Consider the following 20,206-nt stretch of genomic DNA (forward strand, 5'->3'; position numbering starts at 1 on the left):
CCGCAGTATAAGTCGCGTTTTGGGGGGCAATTTATTCGACAAAATCCAACACCAAGAACAGCCATGAACGAGCAACAACAGGCTAAACGATAGGTATGCTAACGTGACATAAACACAAACGAAGAGCTGAGAACGGCCCTGACGTAACATTCAGAGTTATTCAAAAAACTATTACATAAATAACACGTTAATAAAACCATGTGTCACTCCAATTCATTAAGTCCATCGATCGTCCTTTGTCAACAATGCGTGCGCGCCGCTGACGGCGCTTGCACTTCAAAATATTCCACAGGCCCATATAACGATATATAAATTATGTATCAAATAACTATTATATAAGCAATAATGTTATCAAACCATCTGTGTCACTCCAAATCATTAAATCCATTGATCAAATTCCTCGTCCTTTGTCAACAACGCCGCGCGTGCGCCCTGACGTCAGCCTCGTCGTTATTCCACAGATCTACTATATAACTATATTGTAGCGTTAACAAAGTTCAAGGAAAGACGTAGGTTTGGTAAACGGCTCTTTATTTAACAAAACAAACTTCCAGGCGTGTGGCGGCGTGGACTTCCATCCACGGAGGTGAAAGAGAGCTCCATAGAATAGGACCGGGCGTTTTTCAAACCTTCTGTGTCACTCCAAATCCTTAAATCCTTCAAACTCTTCGTCCGCCGTGTCACTTAGAAACAAAGCCGCTAATGATGCCGGTCCTTCGTCATCTTCGTCATCCCGTGATCAATCTTTGTCCTTTATGTAAACAACCGCCACGCCGCGTCGCGCTGCTGACGTCACTTGAAATTCAAATTACAGTAATCCCTTGCTACATCGCGGTTCGTTTATCGCGGTTTCATTTTTTATTTTTTTTGGAAAATATTTGAAAAAAAAACACATAAGTCGCTCCTTATGATAAGTCGCCCCCCCACCCAAACTATGAAATTACGGTACTGACAAATTGGTTGGTTGCAAAAACAATTGTTTCCTATCCCTATATCATACGTATTGTTCTCACCAGGTGTTCGTTTAAAATTGACAATGTATGATGTCACAGGCAGTATATTTATCACATGGACTCACTTGATTTTCGTTGTGTTTGTCAGCCAAGTCAGTTCCCGGAGAAAGGTTACCCTCTGAGCTGGTTGAGACAAACCAGTTTTCCCACATTGGTGACGAAGCAAATTTCCAGCCTGAGAGGAAACGCATTTGCACTGCAGAACCCAAGGTCGGATTAAGTTTTCAATTATTATTTAACTTTACAGCATGTTACCTTACAGCACATTCTTCACGCAGAAGTCAATTTTGGTCCCTGCAGAATTTAGTTTTTTTTTTTTTTAATTTCATTCTGATGTTTTATCAGACCCTATGTGTTAGTTTTTCAAAGTATTTGACATACTCAGCATCTGTTGGTCATGATTATTTTTGCACAAAATAGGTGAAAGGCATTTATAGTATGGAAGAAACCAAGACCAGAGAATAACTTCTAATATTATGGATTTACCTGGACTCTAATTTCACCTGGTATTTTTTGGTATATTTCTCAGTTGGTCGTACCAGTACGGAAGAGGATTAGGGCCAGTGAAGAAAAAAAAAAACGAAGGGTGACAGGATTCTGACTTTTTTTCTCAGAATTCTGACTTTATTCTCAGAATTCTGACTTTAAAGTCAGAATTCCCACTTTAAAGTCAGAATTCTGAGATAAAGTCAGAATTCTGACTTTAAAGTCAGAATTTCCAATTTCTGACTTTAAACTCAGAATTCTGACTATTCTCAGAATTCTGACTTTAAAGTCAGAATTCTGACTTTATTCTCAGAATTCTGACTTTAAAGTCGGAATTCTGACTTTAAAGTCAGAATTCTGAGAATAAAGTCAGAATTCTGACTTTATGGCGTGGGGTGGCGGAGGGAAAGTCAGTGTGGTGTGGTTTTGACCAGAGAGGACATTATGTCGTCAACGAGTGACTTTTTGCGTGCCAGAGGATTGCCGGAGGACATCATTTCACACTTGGAGGAGCAGGGGGTGAGTAAATAAAGCATTGTGTTCATTTTGGTGACTGTTGCGTATATAACTGGCTCCGTGTAGCATGTAGCTCCGTTGCTAATCGATAGCTCTTGACGGGACGCGCCGCATTTACACGTAAAGAAGCATTATGCGTATTTTTGTTCATTCAGTAGTCAGTTTCATTAAACCGATGCACGATTATAAATATATATACACGTCACGGCAACGTCACAAAGCGTCGGTAAAACCCCTTATGCCTTGCTGACTCTCCATACCACAATCCAACGCTAGATCATTTTAAGTATTTACACACTCACATTAAGTCAACTGATGATTGAAATAGTGTATAAAATGAAATAAAAAACACATAGACTTCAGGTATAAATGTGGCTTAATAAATTCTTAAAGATTAAAACAGTTGCAACATGTTGTCGAGTGTGGATTTGATTTACAATAAGTATTATATTTGTGCTTCATTCTTTCAAATTAAGTGATAGTGTGTGACCGATTTTTTTTTCTGTCATCGTGCAGATTGACAGTGATGTCATCGCACTGATGGACGATGCCGCTCTTGCCAATTACATCCCTCGCTATGGAGACCGCATTGCACTCTTTAATTTTTGCAAGACAAAACAGCCTACATCCAAAAGAAAAAACTGACTTTTAGAAAAAACTACGTGAAAAATGAAACTCAGGAAAGACAGTGACAAAGAGGACACCACCTCAAAGACACAACCACAAGAGACAAAGAAGCAGAAAACAACAAGAAATATTGCGATCGGATGGATACACAGTGATGGAAAGATGACCAAACAGGTGAGGGAGAAGCAGGGAGGGGGTACCAGAAAACTTCAAATGTCCACGGAAGCTGGGTTGAAAGACATTCTCAAGGAAGGAAAAAAACTATTTTTCCCAGATGGAATTTCTCCCAAAGGATCACAATTGGACTTTGAGTTTAAGGTTTGGGATTTCAAACAAAACTGCCTCACTGATGACACCTGCCATTCCATCGGCTATATGTACGAGGCTGCAAAGCTAACATTGTTGCGTTTTTACATTGCAACAAGACCAAAAGACAACCAAGATGATGTCCACACACACGAGGAAGTTACGTCAGACAATGGCAGTGAATACAATGCCGCAGAAAGTGACGAGGTCTCTGTTTATTCAAATGAAGTCTACCAGCCATTCAACATTTCTGTTAATTCAGAAATTACCTTTGGTCCCACATATGACACAGAGGAAGATACAGACGTCACAATGATCTACGATGGTCCTGCTATGCCCCTCAATCCACCTGATCCACAAGATGTGTTGACTATAACTGTCCACTCCACTGACACATTGAATGATATGATAAGAGCATTCTGTAAAGAGAATACTGAACAAACCACTCAGTGTGAAACGCATACTCCCGGATGATAGAGAAGAAGCAGGTGTTGGGTCTGGAGTACTGAGAGATGTTCTCACCTGTTTCTGGCAGGAATTCTATGACCGATGCACCCTTGGTACATCAATTAAGGTGCCATTTATCCGTCATGATTTTTCTGCAGCAAAGTGGAAAGCAGTTGGGAGAATACTTATAAAAGGTTACCAAGAGTGTTGCTATTTCCCAAACAAACTTGCGTTTCCTTTCCTCGAGCAAGTGCTTTTCAACTGTGTCTACAGTGATCCAAGGGCTCACTTTCTGCAGTTTGTGAGCAGCCAGGAGCGTGACGTTTTGATGGACGCAATGAAGGACTTTTCAGAAGTGGACCAAGATGATCTTGTGGAAGTTCTTGACAGCTATGGGTGTAGAAAGAGAATCACACCTGAAACCTTTCCCACAATACTGCAGGAAATAGCCCACAAAGAACTTGTCCAAAAGCCCATGTTTGTTATTGACTGCTGGAGGGAGGTTACTTTTCATCATGACTTCATAAGTCCTGATGCACTTAACAAGTTGTGCTCTGACTTGCAACCTACTTCCAAAAAGGTCTGCCAACTGCTGAAATTTCCAAATGATTTAACCTCAAAGCAGAAGGAAGTGGTAAATCATCTGAAAAGGTTCATCAGAGAGTTGGATGAACTCAAGCTTCAGAAATTTCTCCGGTTTTGCACTGGATCTGATCTTATTGTCACCGACACCATCCTTGTGGAGTTTCAACAAATGACAGTTTAGTAGAAGACCAGTGGGGCACACGTGTGGAAAGGTTTTGTACATTGCTGACAGCTATGAAAATTTTCCAGACTTCCGATCAGAATTCAATGCCGTTCTCGAAAGCAATATCTGGGTCATGGATATTGTTTAATTCTGTCAATAACCATAACTCCGTTAATTATCCGTTGTAAGTTGCATCAACACAACATATTTTGTTCACTGTTCTTATTGGTCAAATAGAAACAAACTTTGTATTCGTTCCTTCACTGTTTTTAGAATTTTATAGAAACAGCTTGCATTTGGCATTATGTTCCAGTTATATAAAAGTTCTAGGGTTTTATTAAAATGACCCAAGATGTTATGCATAACCATTGGATGGTTGTTTTCAGCAGCTACATAGTATTAAGTGAATGCTTCTGTAATGAAGAGTAGTAATATTTTATTGCATTCAATAAACTCACTCTTCATCCACTATGTATTTCCTGACTGCACCTGAATGTTGGTATATAAAAATAAAGTATTATGTTGTACAGATGCCTTCTATGAAAAGACACAATTTCTAATATACAAGTAATACATTAATACTTAATACATATTTAAGCAGTCAAGTTCAGGACATTTCAAGCAAAATGTAACATCTTTGTTTTTGTTAGTCACAAATGGAAAAGAATAACCATAGATCAGGTAAGCATAGTTAAAAAAATTTCAATTTTGCAATGAATTATTCTGGAAAATTTGGGTCATTAAGGAATATTTAAAGGTCAAGAAGGCATTGTAAGACTAAAAAAACATAGTAACTGAGTATACAGACTACTGATTAAATTATTTTCTGAGGAGTTTATATGTATTACATCAATACGCTTGTCAAACAATCTTCAGTAATTCCTCTCTCAACATAAGATACAAGTCACTTGCATGCAATGGATCTGATGGAGCGTGCCATTCATTTTCCTCCATTAGCAGACAACACAGTTCAAATACAGTTTCATCGCAAGGAAACTGGCATTTTGGAGTGCACTCTTCCATACACGCAGTGATATCTTGCATTCCAGTGGGTTTCAGTCGATCCTCGGCACTGTGCATGGCAGGGAATGAATACATGACGACTGGCCGGCCTGAAGCTGTATCACCGTTCGACCTTGGTCTTATTTTGTGCGAGTTCCATGTGTTCACAACTTCATCCAGCTCATCCTGCACAAGAGCAGCATAGTTAAGTATTTAAGTACATTGTTATTTTTTACTACTCAATTTATTCATTTCAACTTCAAAAACATGATGGGAGAGACAAAATATTTTACCTGCACAAGATTAAGAAAGCAGAACTGGATAAGACTTTTATCCAGAAAATCTCCTGTGTAGTGACCATCCTCCTGAAGAGTTTGAAATAAATTAATCCAGAACTGTGCGCTCTGTTTGCAAAGGATGGACCACCACCCTTCAATGCGCTGATTGGCAGTACTTCTCCCGTAAAGAAAACTTTTCTCCCCAGCAAAATTGTCAGAGTGGTTTTGTCGCAAACACAATTGCATCTGTTCAACACAACCATTTTCTGTGCCCCTGTCTGCACGGATCCTCTCTGGACATCCACCAATGCGTGAAACTGTTTTGATAAAATAACTTGCAATCACCTTGGGATCATTGTTTGTGGTATAGGCCTCTGCCCATAACATATACCGGCTAAACCCATCAATACAACCATGGATGCAAATCCCATAGGGTTTTAATTTATCATAGCCATCCATGTGCCAAAGAGCATTTGGGCCTCTGCAGCTGTACTGGCGTCTTCTAAGGCGTCGTGCTCTTCTTAATTCCACGCCGACCGGGTCAACCAATTTTATAATTTGTCTTATTGTATCTTGTGAGACAACAAATCCTTTTTGAATCGCACGTAGATGAAGCCAGCGATAACCTTGCATCTGGCCACAAGTCAGGATTTCATGCTGGACAAAAGCCAACACATCTCCCAGGTCCGACTGATTCTTTCTTCGGAACAGACCAAGTCTTTTACAAGTTCTCTTCAGAGTCCGAATACTTATAATAGTCTGAGCATTATGTGCTAAAACTGCAAGTATTTCCTTGTTGCTGAATGCAAGTCTAAAGCATAGCTTGATTAAGTCATCCAAATCCGGCTTTTCAGGCACTGGTTGAGTTGCACCCTCCATCAGTCACTTTATCTGCACAACAAAGTAAAAACAATTACAATTTGTCAAACACAACAGTGGGCATTTTGAAAACATGACTTTATGACAGTATGCTTATTGTATAAAGTTGTTTTTAATACTAATACTCCTGGTACGATGTCAGGTATAACATCACTAAACAAGTCTCATCCAGTGAGTAAATAAAGACGTGCGTGTGTGCATGATTATACTTCAAATGATGTAACCTTGAATTGTGGCACGTAGAACAACACTCTTAACAACAGTGTGGATCAGTGTATTGAGTTAAATTTAAGGTGCAATGATATTGCAGCCGGTCACAATCAGCAAGGCATAGTTTATGCCGCGAGTCGCGGTGTTTTACCGACGCTTTGTGCGTTGCCGTGACGTGTATATATATTATAATCGTGCATTACGTCATCGGTTTAATGAAAACTGACTACTGAATGAACAAAAATACGCATAATGCTTCTTTACGTGTAAATGCGGCGCGTCCCGTCAAGAGCTATCAATTAGCAACGGAGCTACATGCTACACGGAGCCAGTTATATACGCAACAGTCACCAAATGAACACAATGCTTTATTTACTCACTGCTCCTCCAAGTGTGAATGATGTCATCCGGCAATCCTCTGGCACGCAAAAAGTCACTCGTTGACCGACATAATGTCCTCTCTGGTCAAAACCACACCACACTGACTTTCCCTCGAAATTCTGACTTTAAAGTCGGAATTTCTGAGAATAAAGTCAGAATTCTGAACTTCCCACTTTAAAGTCAGAATTCTGAGAATAAAGTCAGAATTCTGACTTTAAAGTCAGAAATTGGGAATTCTGACTTTTAAAGTCAGAATTCTGAGAATAAAGTCAGAATTCTGAGAAAAAAAAGTCAGAATCTGTCGCCCTTCGTTTTTTTTTTTCTTCATGGCCCTAATCCTCTTCCGTACTTGATTTGGGCGCACTTTTTTTTTTGTGGGAGATGTCCAGCAAGACCTTTCATGCTGATTTCTGAGATACAGTAATCCCTCGTTTATCGCGGATAATTGGTGAATGCCAAAACCACCCCGCGGTCAGTAAAATCCGTGAAGTAGGGTCACCCTCTCATCTGTACATATTTTGTGTGTCGATAATGTATATGAACCATTTAAGTGCATATGTTATTATTAGAACATTAAATAATAGTTTCAAACATGTAATAATACATTAATAGTATAAATAACAGAAAATATTTGTATAAATATTGAAAATATAAATATTATGCGCGCGTGTGGGTGTGTGGGTGTGTTTGTGTAACATATGTAGATGTGACGTTCTGTTGTTAACTTTGGTTAAACAGGGACCTCTATTGGTCACAAGTTACCATAGCAGCGCTATGCGCATTTTGTAGATGTATAGGGAGAGTGGGGGTAAGTAGTGCCAATTTTTACTTAAAGTGCCCTTAAAGCAAGGGGATAACAGTAATGCCTCCAACTAAGATATCTACATATAGTTTAGGATGTTGTGCATTCCTGGGAGCAATTGCTTTGGATCTTAAACAACCTGTTTGAGACAATACAGCTTTAGAAAAAGTGGGTTTTGTTGCACAACTTGCCCTAGGTATGGGGGTAAGTTGTTGCCGTTAGAGAAAATCACTGGGGTAAATTGTGCATTGATAATTGAAGTAAAATAGATCATTTTAACCTCACAAATGCTAATGCTATATACCGTTTTTTTCCAGTATAATGCGCAAAATTTAACTAATTTATTGTCCTAAAATCTGGGGTGCGCATTATACATGGGTACAATTTAAAAAAAAGTTTTTTTTTGTTTTTTTTTTTTTGAAGAAGAAAATCATGGTACAACAATTTTTGAAGAAAATCTTGTCACGGATGGAGTGTGGAAAAGAGCAGGGCGACCAAGTGCAGCTTGGACCAGGGTTCATTGGAGGAACTCAAAACACAGACTTGGTAAACTAACATAACTCTCTAACAAAACCAACAACAGGACTGACCGACAAAGATGTGGAACAAAAAGACAGGGTGACATTACCAAAGACAGGAACAGAAACCAAACAGACATCATGACAGTAACACATGCAATGATCCGACGGTGAGCGAGGGGCAGACAGGACTTAAATACAAAACACGAAACACGAGGCAGGTGACCGCGGTTACATTGATTGAGGTGACACAGGAAGGGAGGGGCGATGCGAACAGAAACTATGGCAACCTAGACACATAGCAAAACTGGGGACGAGACATGACAAATCTCCCTCGAAATAAAACTTGAAATCACCTTTCTTCTTGTTTGTTGTCAATCGCGCATCGCATTCAGCCATCCTGCCCAACACACTCAGTCAGTAAAATTCATAATTGACGACACATCGTTTGATGCGATGGTGTGTTATTGTCAAATATTGTTTGTTTTTTAATCTCCATCGCAGACCGTATATCATATGGAGGCCGCCATTACAGTATGCGCAGAACGGATGCGCAAGACATGTCAGCTATATAAAGAGCGAGAGTTCAGTTTTCTTTCTGTTAGTTTCAATTCACAGTTTAATTAGCAGTTTCAATCAGCAAATAACAAAATGCGTATTACAGGTAATATTTTATTTCACAACACTTTGCCTTGTTCCTTCTTCTCTGCTGTTCACTTCAAACACGCTCCATACGAACCAATGCTCTCGTATCAGCGCTTGCTCGATCACCTGCTCGTTTGCTGTCACAATGTACCCTACACAAATCCGAAACATTTGTTGCGGCTCCGAGTCACGACGAGGGGCACGCTTTGGTTTCCAAGGGTGTTTTTATTCCTCTTCAACTTCTCTCCCATACAGAGCCGCCTTTTTCACATGTCCGCACGTCACTTTCCTCTCTTTTCATTTTAACCTAACCGATCGCGGTGGTGCCTTTCTGGGCAGTCGGAGAAATCCACGGCAACAAAAAAAATACATCCAGCCTAGTTAAGAAATCACCAGAAAGATCAGCACGACAATTGTGAATAATAAATAAATAATTATTATGTATATTATATATATTATTATTATAATAATAAATAATTGTGATAAATAACTGGAACATCACTCAAATATTGGTGATCCCGTTGAGAGTCTCACATATTTCTTCGCTATCGAGTTTGCTACTGCATGCGCAGTGATACTGACCGGCAGAATAACATCCGGTTGTTCCCAAAGATGATCTTTTTTCTGAAATAATTTTACGTTTACGGACTTAAGTAACCCGGCCGGGTCATACCAAAGACTATAAAAATGGGACCCAATGCCTCCCTGCTTGGCACTCAGCATTAAGGGTTGGAATTGGGGGGTTAGATCACCAAATGATTCCCGAGCGCGGCGCCGCTGCTGCTCACTGCTCCCCTCTCCCCCAGGGGATGGATCAAAATCACACCGGGATGGGTCAAATGCAGAGGACAAATTTCACCACACCCAGATGCGTGTGTGACGATCATTGGGACTTTAAAAAAAAAAAATATATATATATATATATATAAAAAAGTCAAAATTTGGGTGCGTATTATACATGGGTACAGGCTTTTTTCCAGCATCGACATGCCATTTTTAGGGTGCGTATTATACATGGGGGCGCATTATACATAGGAAAAAACGGTATATAGTATGTATATGTATGTATATATGTATGTATGTGTATATATATATATGTATGTATGTGTATATATATATATGTATGTATGTGTATATATATATGTATATATGTATGTATATATGTATGTATGTGTATGTGTATATATATATGTATATATATATATAGTATATATACGTATATAGTATATAGTATTGTGCCTTCTTGTTTTTGTTTTGTGTCGCCTACTTGTATGTCTCGTCACCGTGGGATGGAGGAAACGGAATTTCGGTTTCTTTGTGTGTCTTGACATATGAAGGGATTGACAATAAAGCTGACTTTGACTTTGACTTTGACTTAGTTCAAGATTCAAGAGTTTTTATTCGCCATATTTGAGCGTGCCAAACAAGGAATTTGACTTCGGTAAATCACACCCTCTGTTCAACATTTAGGTGACTAAAAACACTCAGGACATGTGAAAAATGGCAAATATTCTCAAACATCCCCTGATCTTAAACTCCCAAAAGGGCAAGGAAAAACTCCAAACTCCAGCTAGGGGAAATGAGAAACCTTGAGAAGAGACCACAGATGGGAAGGTCCCTCTTCCAGGATGACCAGGCTGCAATGGATGCAGAGAGGACACATAGTACAAACAGTGTAGACAAATTCAAAAAAGGTGTGGAGAGCAGGATGTTATTGCACAGTAATGACTCTGAGACTCTAAGAGTGGTGTGAGTTCATCAGAGCAACAGCCTGGGGGAAGAAGCTGTCTCTGTGTCTGCTGGTTTTGGCGTACCGAGCTCTATAACGCCGTCCGGAGGGGAGTAGTTCAAACAGACTGCAACCTGGGTGAGAAGGGTCTGTAGAGATGTTCCTTGCACGTTTCCTGGTCCTGGGCAGGTACAAGTCTTGGATAGATGGGAGGTTGATTCCAATGATTTTTTCAGCAGTCCTGATTGTCCATTGCAGTCTGTGCTTGTCTTGTTTGGAGGCCGATCCAAACCAGACAGTGATGGAGGTGCAGAGGACAGACTGGATGATGGCAGTGTAGAAGGTCTTCAGAAGCTCTCGCGGCAGGTTGAACTTCTTGAGCTGTCTCAGGAAATACAGCCTCTGCTGGGCCTTCTTCCGGACAGAGTCTATGTGGCCAGTCCATTTCAGGTCCCGAGAGATTGTGGTTCCCAGGAACTTGAAGGTGTCTGTGGAGAGAATAGTATTACTGCGGATAGTGAGGGGTAAAATTGGTGAAGGGTCTCGCCTGAAATCCACTGTCATCTCCACGGTCTTGAGCGAGTTCAGCTCCAGGGGGTTTTGGCTGCACCAGTGGACCAGCCGCTCCACCTCCTGTCTGTACGCAGTCTCATCACCGTCCTGGATCAGTCCGATGAGAGTGGTGTCGTCTGCATACTTCAGGAGCTTCACAGGAGAGTCACCTGAGGAGAAATCATTGGTGTAGAGAGAGAAGAGCAGTGGGGAGAGGACGCACCCCTGAGGGGCTCCAGTATTGGTGGTCCGGGTGTCAGATGTGATGCCCCCCAGCCTCACACGCTGTCTCCTGTTGGTCAGGAAGCTGGTGATCCACTGACAGGTGGAGGCAGGCACCGCAAGCTGGATGAGCTTCTGTTGGAGGATGTCAGAAGCGATGGTGTTGAACGCCGAGCTGAAGTCCACGAACAGGATCCTGGCGTACGTTCCTGGGGTGTCCAGGTGGTGCAGGATGTAGTGTAGTCCCATGTTGACCGCATCATCCACTGACCTGTTTGCCCGGTAGGCAAACTGGAGGGGGTCAAGCAGGGAGCCCGTGACATCCTTCAGGTGGTTCAGCACTAACCTCTCGAAAGATTTCATGACCACAGATGTCAGTGCGACAGGTCTATAGTCATTCAAACCTGTGATGGTGGGCTTCTTGGCCACTGGAACGATATATATATATATTAGGGGTGTAAATCGCGGGTTTTGTCACGATACGATATCATATCGATACAAAGAACCTCGATACGATATTTGCCGATATCTTAAAGCCTGCTGTGATTCATTCACGATATATCACGATATAGTGCTCCACGATCGATATTTTTTATTTATTTTTTTAAATAAAAAATATAGAACAATATCCTGATTTATAACAATTCATACGCAAAATCAACAAGGTACTGCAAACTCTTTATTTAGGAAATTACAAGAGTATTGTAGTATACAAAGTGCTTATTTTAACACTGAACTTTATCAAATTCCTATATTTTTTCTCATATAAGTAAAGAAAAATGAATATTCTTTCTTTTTTTGGAATACCATTAACTTTAAAGTGCATTACTGAACTATTTATTTACAATAATTCTAATTGTCCGTTGAGCCATCTTTTCTTTGGAATCCAAAGTGCTTCAAAACGAATGACTTGAAGCCCAAAGGGGAGCGAATTTCCTCGTCTTCTTGGACACTAGCCATAGCACCAGCCCAGGAGCCGCGTAGTTGTCGGCTCCCCTTTCACGTGCCTGCTCTGCTCACAACACTCTGCTCCCGGAAAGAGGAAGCAAGCAACAATGAACTGGATTTCAAAATAAAGTCGCGTCTAATGTCCGAGGTCAAACACGGCGATATAAATCGATGTTTACGTTTAGCATCGATGCCAATAAATCGTAGAGCATTATATCGATTAATCGATGTGTATCGATGAATCGTTACACCCCTAATATATATATGTGCTCTTTGCGGTACACAGTAAAAAAATGTGGCTCTTAGTCTCTGACTGGTTGGCCACCCCTGATTTAGAGTGACAGATGGTTTGATAATATAATTGCTTATATAATAGTTATTTGATATATAATTTATATATCGTTATATGGGCCTGTGGAATATTATGAAGTGCAAGCGCCGTCAGCGGCGCGCACCCATTGTTGACAAAGGACGATCGATGGATTTAATGAATTGGAGTGACACAGATGGTTTTATAAACGTCTTATTTATGTAATAGTTTTTTTAATAACTCTGAATGTTACGTCAGGCCCGTTCTCAGCTCTTCGTTTGTGTTTATGTCACGTTAGCATACCTATCGTTTAGCCTGTTGTTGCTCGTTCATGTCTGTTCTTGGTGTTGGATTTTGTCGAATAAATTTCCCCCCCAAATGCGACTTATGCTCCGGAGCGACTTATATATGTTTTTTTTCACGTTATTGTGCATTTTATGGCTAATGCGACCTATATTCCGGAGCAACTTTTAGTCCGAAAATTACGGTAATACATTATAAGACCGAAACTGCGGGCCATATGAAATCTGACCTGGGGCCGGACTTTGGACATATACAGCATACATAAATACTGTATTTTTCGGACTATAAATCGTGTTTTTTTTCTTAGTTTGGGTGGGGGGGCAATTTATACTCAGGAATGACTATGTAAAATTATTCACAAATATTCAAAATTCCGCGATGTAGTGAAACTGCGATAAACAAACCGCGATGTAGCAAGGGATTACTGTAATTTGAACTGCAACTGACGTCAGCGGCGCGGCGCACACCCGACGTTGTTTACATAAAGTACAAAGGATTCGATCACGGGATTTAATGACTTGGAGTGACAGAGATTGTTTGATAAAATTGTTGTTTATAATTATATGGGCCTGTGGAATAATTTGAACTGCAACTGACGACGAGTCCGGCGTCAGCGGCGCACACGTAGCATTGTTTACATAAAGGACGATCTGAATGATTTGGAGTGACACATATATACTGTATACCTACTATATTAAATGTTACAGTAGCACTCTCGCATCACCTAAGAAGTGACGCAAGAGTGCTATGGTCACGCCATCTTGGATTCGCTCAGGCGCTAAACAAAGTTAGTTAGTGCTGCAGCTGCGCGTCAAGTAACAGTGGCAATTTGGGATCACAGCAAGACAAACGATTGACCGTGATGGAGAAATTTTTGAGAAGGGAAAATGCAAATGCCAAAAAGGACCCTAGACAAAATTATGACACAGATAAAGGCCCTAATATGAGTGGTGGACAAAAGGAAAAAGAAAAGACAGTGAGATGGAGGCAATACAGTGAAAGCTATCTTTCATTTGGATTCACTTTCAGCTGGGATGCAACGGCACCGAGTCCGCTGTGCTTGGTATGTGGTGAGAATATGTCCAATAGCGCCATGGTGCCAAGCAAGCCTAAAGGCCATCTCCAAATCAAACACCCTGTTAGGGTGGTGCTCACTCTAACTTATTTTGCAAGAACCACACAGGAGACCAGTAAGTCTTTTTAGACACCTGCAGGTGGAGAGTCCATTCGTCGCTGTGCTTACAGCGATGGTCGAATGAGATCTGACTCTGGCCTCATGCAGGAGCATTTTTATTGAGAGAAACAGAGTGGGGTTGAGAGTGGGGGGTGTGGTGGACAGGATGGGTGAAGCCCCTGGCCTGCTGATAAAAGCATAGCAGGGGGTCTTTTACGACGTTGTGTAAACAAAGCAACTTTGATTGCCTCTCTGCAGCTAGTCAATCAGTTCAAAAGATCTTAGCACTTTGTTCTACTACTTTGTTAAACAGACAAGCTAGGTAAATTATTACAGGTTACATTCCAACATAATCATACGATGAAGATAATCTGTTAACCCTAACATATCCCTCCTGTTTTATCATATGATTATGCCAAACCCGATCAATCAAACATAAGTAAGAAAATACAATAACAGCAATAATTCCCAGTGAAGATGAGGTTTTTCCTCAATGCTCCAGTCCAAATTTTGTGTGAGTTAAAAACCTGCGGCTAGATATTATTTTGCAGGAAAAGCCTCACATGGTCCCTCTGCCTTAGGCGACCAGAATGTTATCAATAACAACAGTTCAAGATAAAAATGCCGTGATTGTTCAGCCGTTGGGGGCTTGGCACGCCCACTGGTGGAGGGCGAGCACAATTCTCACCCCCTTCGCAGCTCTGTTCCGTCCGGGGAGAACTTGGAAATATCTGCTGCGTGGTCGTTGTCTTCAGTCGCTCAGGGTGGACCACCTGGCCACCAAGGGGGAAGAGGATTATTTTGCCTCTGTTTGAACTGGGGGCGGGGACGCTGTCCATGGCGGATCTGGTTCCTTGCAGGAACCCTTCACTGGGGCGCACTGGGACAGATGATACCACATATCTCCATCAATTCTGAGTCCTTACTTCACGTGCTCCTCTTTTCAATGTTTTGGTTGTCCTGGTTACAGAGGCGTTGCTACACTAACGGGAGGGGAGATTGTGTCTGTAGCAACGCTGATTAGCTAAGGAATGTAGTGTGGTGTGAATTAGCACTTCATTGTCGGCCCGTGACCCCCGCAGAATTTGTCCTCTTTCCTCAACCAGCTGTTCTTCTCTCATGGTTGGCTGACTCGTCCTCGAGTGTGATCAGATAACTTGAATTGCCGCTTTCCTGTGGAACAATGCAACTAAACCTTGGCTAACTCTACTTGGTAAATTAACACACAATAATAATAAGTAACTTGTCCTAAACACTAAAACAAAGGTTAAGTAAATGTAAGGTAACTGGTGTGCAGGTCCTTAAACAAACATTGAGTAAATATAGGACAACTTGTACGCAACTACCGTAATTTTCGGACTATAAGTCGCGGTTTTTTTCATAGTTTGGGTGGGGGGGCGACTTATACTCAGGAGCGACTTATGTGTTTTTTTTCAAACATTTTCAAAAAAGAAAATGAAACCGCGATAAACGAACCGCAATGTAGCAAGGGATTACTGTAATTTGAATTTCAAGTGACGTCAGCAGCGCGACGTCAGCAGCGCGACGGCAGCAGCGCGACGCGGCGTTGTTTACATAAAGGACAAAGATTGACTCGACGGAGCTTTCTTTCACTTCCGTGGATTGAAGTCGGGGGCCGGCGCTCGGCCGGGTGGCTGTCCAGGGACGGTGGATGGAGCTCGGACAATGCTTTTACGCACGCCCGGTCCTACTCTACCGAGCTGTCTTTCAGCTCCGTGGATGGAAGTCGAGGGCCGGCGCTCAGCCGGGTGGCTGTCCGGGGACGGTGGATGGGGCTCGGTCATGGCTTTTACGCACGCCCGGTCCTATTGTATTGAGCTCTCTTCCACTTCCGTGGCTGGAAGTCCACGCCGCCACACGCCTGGAAGTTTGTTTTGTTAAATAAAGAGCCGTTTACCAAACCCACGTCTTTCCTTGAACTTTAACGCTACAATATAGTTATATAGTAGATCTCTGGAATAACGACGAGGCTGACGTCAGGGCGCACGCACGCGCGGCGTTGTTGACAAAGGACGAGGAATTTGATCGATGGATTTAATGATTTAGAGTGCACAGATGGTTTGATAACATTATTGCTTATATAATAGTTATTTGATATATAATTTATATATCGTTATATGGGCCTGTGGAATATTTTTAAGTGCAAGAGCCGTCAGCGGCGCGCACGCATTGTTGACAAAGGACGATTGATGGATTTAATGAATTGGAGTGACACAGATGGTTTTATTAACGTGTTATTATGTAATAGGTGTCTTTTAATAACTCTGAATTTACGTCAGGGCCGTTCTCAGCTCTTAGTTTGTGTTTATGTCACATTAGCATACCTATCGTCTAAGGCAGTGGTCCCCAACCTTTTTTGCACCACGGACCGGTTACGTGTCAGAAATATTTTCGCGGACCGGCCTTTATATAAATAAATATATTTATATATTTATTATTTAAATATTTATATATATAAATAGGATGAAATAAAATGATACGACTGGCATACACAACAATATAACACCACATAAAAAATAAAACGTTGAATTAGTGGGAGCACCGGGCTCTTTTCTCAGAAATGAGCCGTTCCCACAGAGGCGTAGCCAGGAATTTCCAGTAGGGGCGCACGCCACACAGGAAAAAAATCGAACATCACAGAGGAGTAGCCAAGCCGGGCGTGCCGGGGCGGCGCCCCGGTTAGGATCTCCCTGCGCCCCGGTTGTATAAAAAAAAAAAGAAAAGAAAAAAATCGAGCTTTTCGATTCTTCATTTTCATGCCGTTTTTTTCTTTCGGTCTTGCGCGAATGTGCTGCGCTATTCTATGTGCGCGATGTTATCCATTCACCCGTTTGCCTCCCGGACGTTGTTTTAGCGATCAGCGAACGGCGTGGGTGATGTTCGATTTTTTTCCTGTGGGCGTGCGCCCCTACTGGAAAAATTCCTGGCTACGCCTCTGAACATCACCCACGCCGCCCCGGCTCGCCCCGGCTTGGCTACACCTCTGCGTTCCCATCTAGGCGTAATCGGAGACAATGACACCCGAAGTGGTTAAGGTTTGTCTTTAAATGCAGGATGCTTGGTCTCCATGTGCCGAAGCAGGTTTGAAGGCTTCATTGCCTCGTGAGCTAGCCTTTCGCCACATATGCGGAGTGCACTTGGCGCGTCAGAGTCACCTGTGGCGATAAATCCATATTTTAAGTAGGACTCCAGAAATGTTCTTTTAAATGCAGCTTTCCTTTTCTTAGAAGTCGTAGCCTCTTCTTCTTCAGTGTCCTCATTGGACGTTTTTCTCTTTCCGAAGAAGCTTTCCAAACTTCTCTGTTTCTTGCTCATTTTTGCTTGCCTCGCGGGCTTGACTGTGGTGACATGTCACGTGACCGAGACGAGCGCCCTGTGTCAAGAGTCCTTATTTTTCAGATGCACCGACAGATGTAATTGGGAGAGATTCGCCAAATTTTTTATATTTTTCAAAATAAATTCTTATTATAATTTTTGCTAGCTTTGCGGGCTCGACTGGGGAAACATGTCACGTGACCGGGACGAGCGTCTTAACCTGAATGAATTGATCGTCAATGAAAAAAAAAAAAAAAAAAGATTTTTTTTTTTTTTCCTCTGCGGCTCCGCGGCCCGGTACCAAGTGACCCACGGACCGGTACCGGTCCGCGGCCCGGTGGTTGGGGACCACTGGTCTAAGGAGCTCTCTTCCATTTCCGTGGCTGGAAGTCCACGCCGCCACACGCCTGTAAGTTTGTTTTGTTAAATAAAGGGCCGTTTACCAAACCCACGTCTTTCCTTGAACTTTGTTAACGCTACAATATAGTTATATAGTAGATCTGTGGAGTAACGACGAGGCTGACGTCAGGGCGCACGCACGCGCGGCGTTGTTGACAAAGGACGAGGAATTTGATCGATGGATTTAATGATTTAGAGTGCACAGATGGTTTGATATCATTATTGCTTATATAATAGTTATTTGATATATAATTTATATATCGTTATATGGGCCTGTTGAATATTTTGAAGTGCAAGAGCCGTCAGCGGCGCGCACGCATTGTTGACAAAGGACGATTGATGGATTTAATGAATTGGAGTGACACAGATGCTTTTATTAACGTGTTATTTATGTAATAGTTTTTTGAATAACTCTGAATTTTACGTCAGGGCCGTTCTCAGCTCTTAGTTTGTGTTTATGTCACGTTAGCATACCTATCGTTTAGCCTGTTGTTGCTCGTTCATGACTGTTCTTGGTGTTGGATTTTGTCGAATAAATTGCCCCCCAAAATGCGACTTATACTCCGGAGCGACTTATATATGTTTTTTTTCACTTTTTTGGGTATTTTATGGCTGGTGCGACTTATACTCCGGTGCGACTTATAGTCCGAAAATTACGGTACTTCAAACTGTATATAACACTTAACAAAGAAAAACAGTTCCGATCAACAACAATCTATGAACCAAACCTACAGTTAACTAAAAGGAATGAAGTTTCTTTGAACCAAATAAGAACATTTCGCCTATGCAAATAAGCTCTGCTCATTGTCAGTGAAGGCCTCTTACAGGAACAAAAACACACACACACAACATAAGGACAGGAAGGATACATATGGCTGATAAGGATCAAAAGACATCCCTGTCACTAAAGAGGAAGAACCTAGATAAAAGGAAAGTCATAAACTCGTAAAGACAAGGCCTCCAGGTCTGGCAGGCCAAGGCTTCACTTAAATTATTATTATCCTGTTTATCACAAATTTGCTCAATCTTTACATTACCAAAAACAACCACTTCTCTCGATTTTCAGGTGTCGGATCACAAGTATGAACACAAATACGTATATTTACACCAAAAAGGATAAATGTTGCGACATCATCATTCGGAAATACACAGATCTGGGAAAAAGTCTGTAAACTCAAGTGCAAAAATTGCATCATCATCATCGTTATCATCAACATGCTGGCGTTCAGACATTAGGCATACCCGGGCCATCTCGTCTTCCATGGGCGATATTGCTGTGATGAGACGATTAAACAGAGCACGCAGACATGGAATACAACAACATCCACACAAGGTGAGTATAGCAGTAAATACCGCAACTGATATTATAATTGAGGACACAAGGGCTTTATACTTCCCAAAGGCATCCATCCAGTTGTCCCACATCGATGTGTCCACACCAGTGCTCTTTCATCCTCATGTTGAGGGATCGCAGGCCTGCAATGGCTTTCGTCAGGCTCCCATCAGGGGCGGTGTTGTTGGGGATGAAGGTACAGCATTGTTCTCCGAACATTGCACAGACCCCTCCTTTCTCAGACAACAACATATCAAGAGCAATGCGATTCTGGAAGGCCATTAGGGAAGTTGTGGCTAGCTGTTCATGCACTGCCTCAAGCCCCGCTTGTGTCCAATTGCCCAATTTTTGCACGTTGTAATGGATGTAATTTATCCTGTCTATGTTTTTGTTTATCGTACACCACCAGCAAATGGAAGACTCCCATCCTGCTACAATTTGGTCAATTAATTCTTAATAATCAGGAACTCCTCTGGGGACTCCAATTGCATCAATTTCAGTCAGATCGTCGCCTCTCAAATTTAAAGACATTTTGGTTTTTTCCAGCTTTTTCCCAGATCTTGGCATGTCGATACATATACAATCTTGGTTGACTACATTCTCTAAAAGCAATGGTTTATTTTCTTTTTTTTTTCTTCTTTTCCCTCTCAACGGATATTATATATACATAGAACACTCTGTCGCACCTTTCACAATCAGTAGACGTGACAGATTTCACACAATCTTTGGTCAATGGTAACGGTACAACATAAAGAATCGGTCGTAAACCCATACATATGACATTCATTATTTTTTCTGTCTTTGCAGCTTGTTTTGCCATTAGCAATCAATTGTTTCTTTTACCAGTTACTCTTATAGTCACCTGAAACAAACTATCCACATTCATTTTAGAGATATTGATTCCATTCTTTAACATCTACAGCGGTTGTTGACAAAGTATTATTTCTTTACATAATGTTTTTGCCACTGTTAAGGCATTCAGTGTTTATTTTGAAGCCAATTCAATCCATTTTGAGAATGCATCTATTATGACCAGGCATTA

The 20,206-nt window shown here is 41.5% G+C and overlaps 2 protein-coding genes and 1 long non-coding RNA gene across 14 annotated transcripts in view; 2 read left to right on the top strand and 1 right to left on the bottom strand.

The window, feature by feature from the left end:
- brip1 (BRCA1 interacting protein C-terminal helicase 1) overlaps window positions 1-20,206 on the top strand; it is a 194,776-nt gene that overhangs the window by 22,615 nt on the left and 151,955 nt on the right. For 11 of the 12 annotated variants that reach the window (XM_037268387.1, XM_037268389.1, XM_037268386.1 and 8 more), the window contains one exon: window positions 1,102-1,223. The exons of the other annotated variant lie outside the window; for it this stretch is intronic. In XM_037268387.1, the coding sequence (XP_037124282.1) occupies window positions 1,102-1,223 (122 nt within the window). The remainder of the gene's footprint in view (window positions 1-1,101; window positions 1,224-20,206) is intronic. 12 annotated transcript variants of the gene reach the window in all.
- On the top strand, window positions 1,805-3,094 carry LOC119132886. The gene is made up of 2 exons (XR_005099972.1): window positions 1,805-2,018; window positions 2,532-3,094. It is a non-coding gene; the product is annotated as an uncharacterized LOC119132886 (long non-coding RNA).
- On the bottom strand, window positions 4,260-6,428 carry LOC119132865. The gene is made up of 2 exons (XM_037268439.1): window positions 5,439-6,428; window positions 4,260-5,331 (listed from the first exon to the last, which is right to left on the bottom strand). The coding sequence occupies exons 1-2, from the start codon at window positions 6,300-6,302 to the stop codon at window positions 5,005-5,007; spliced, it is 1,191 nt and encodes a 396-aa protein (XP_037124334.1). The 5' UTR covers window positions 6,303-6,428; the 3' UTR covers window positions 4,260-5,004.

Source organism: Syngnathus acus, chromosome 13 (assembly GCF_901709675.1).
Source record: "Syngnathus acus chromosome 13, fSynAcu1.2, whole genome shotgun sequence".
NCBI classification, from domain to species: Eukaryota; Metazoa; Chordata; class Actinopteri; order Syngnathiformes; family Syngnathidae; genus Syngnathus; species Syngnathus acus.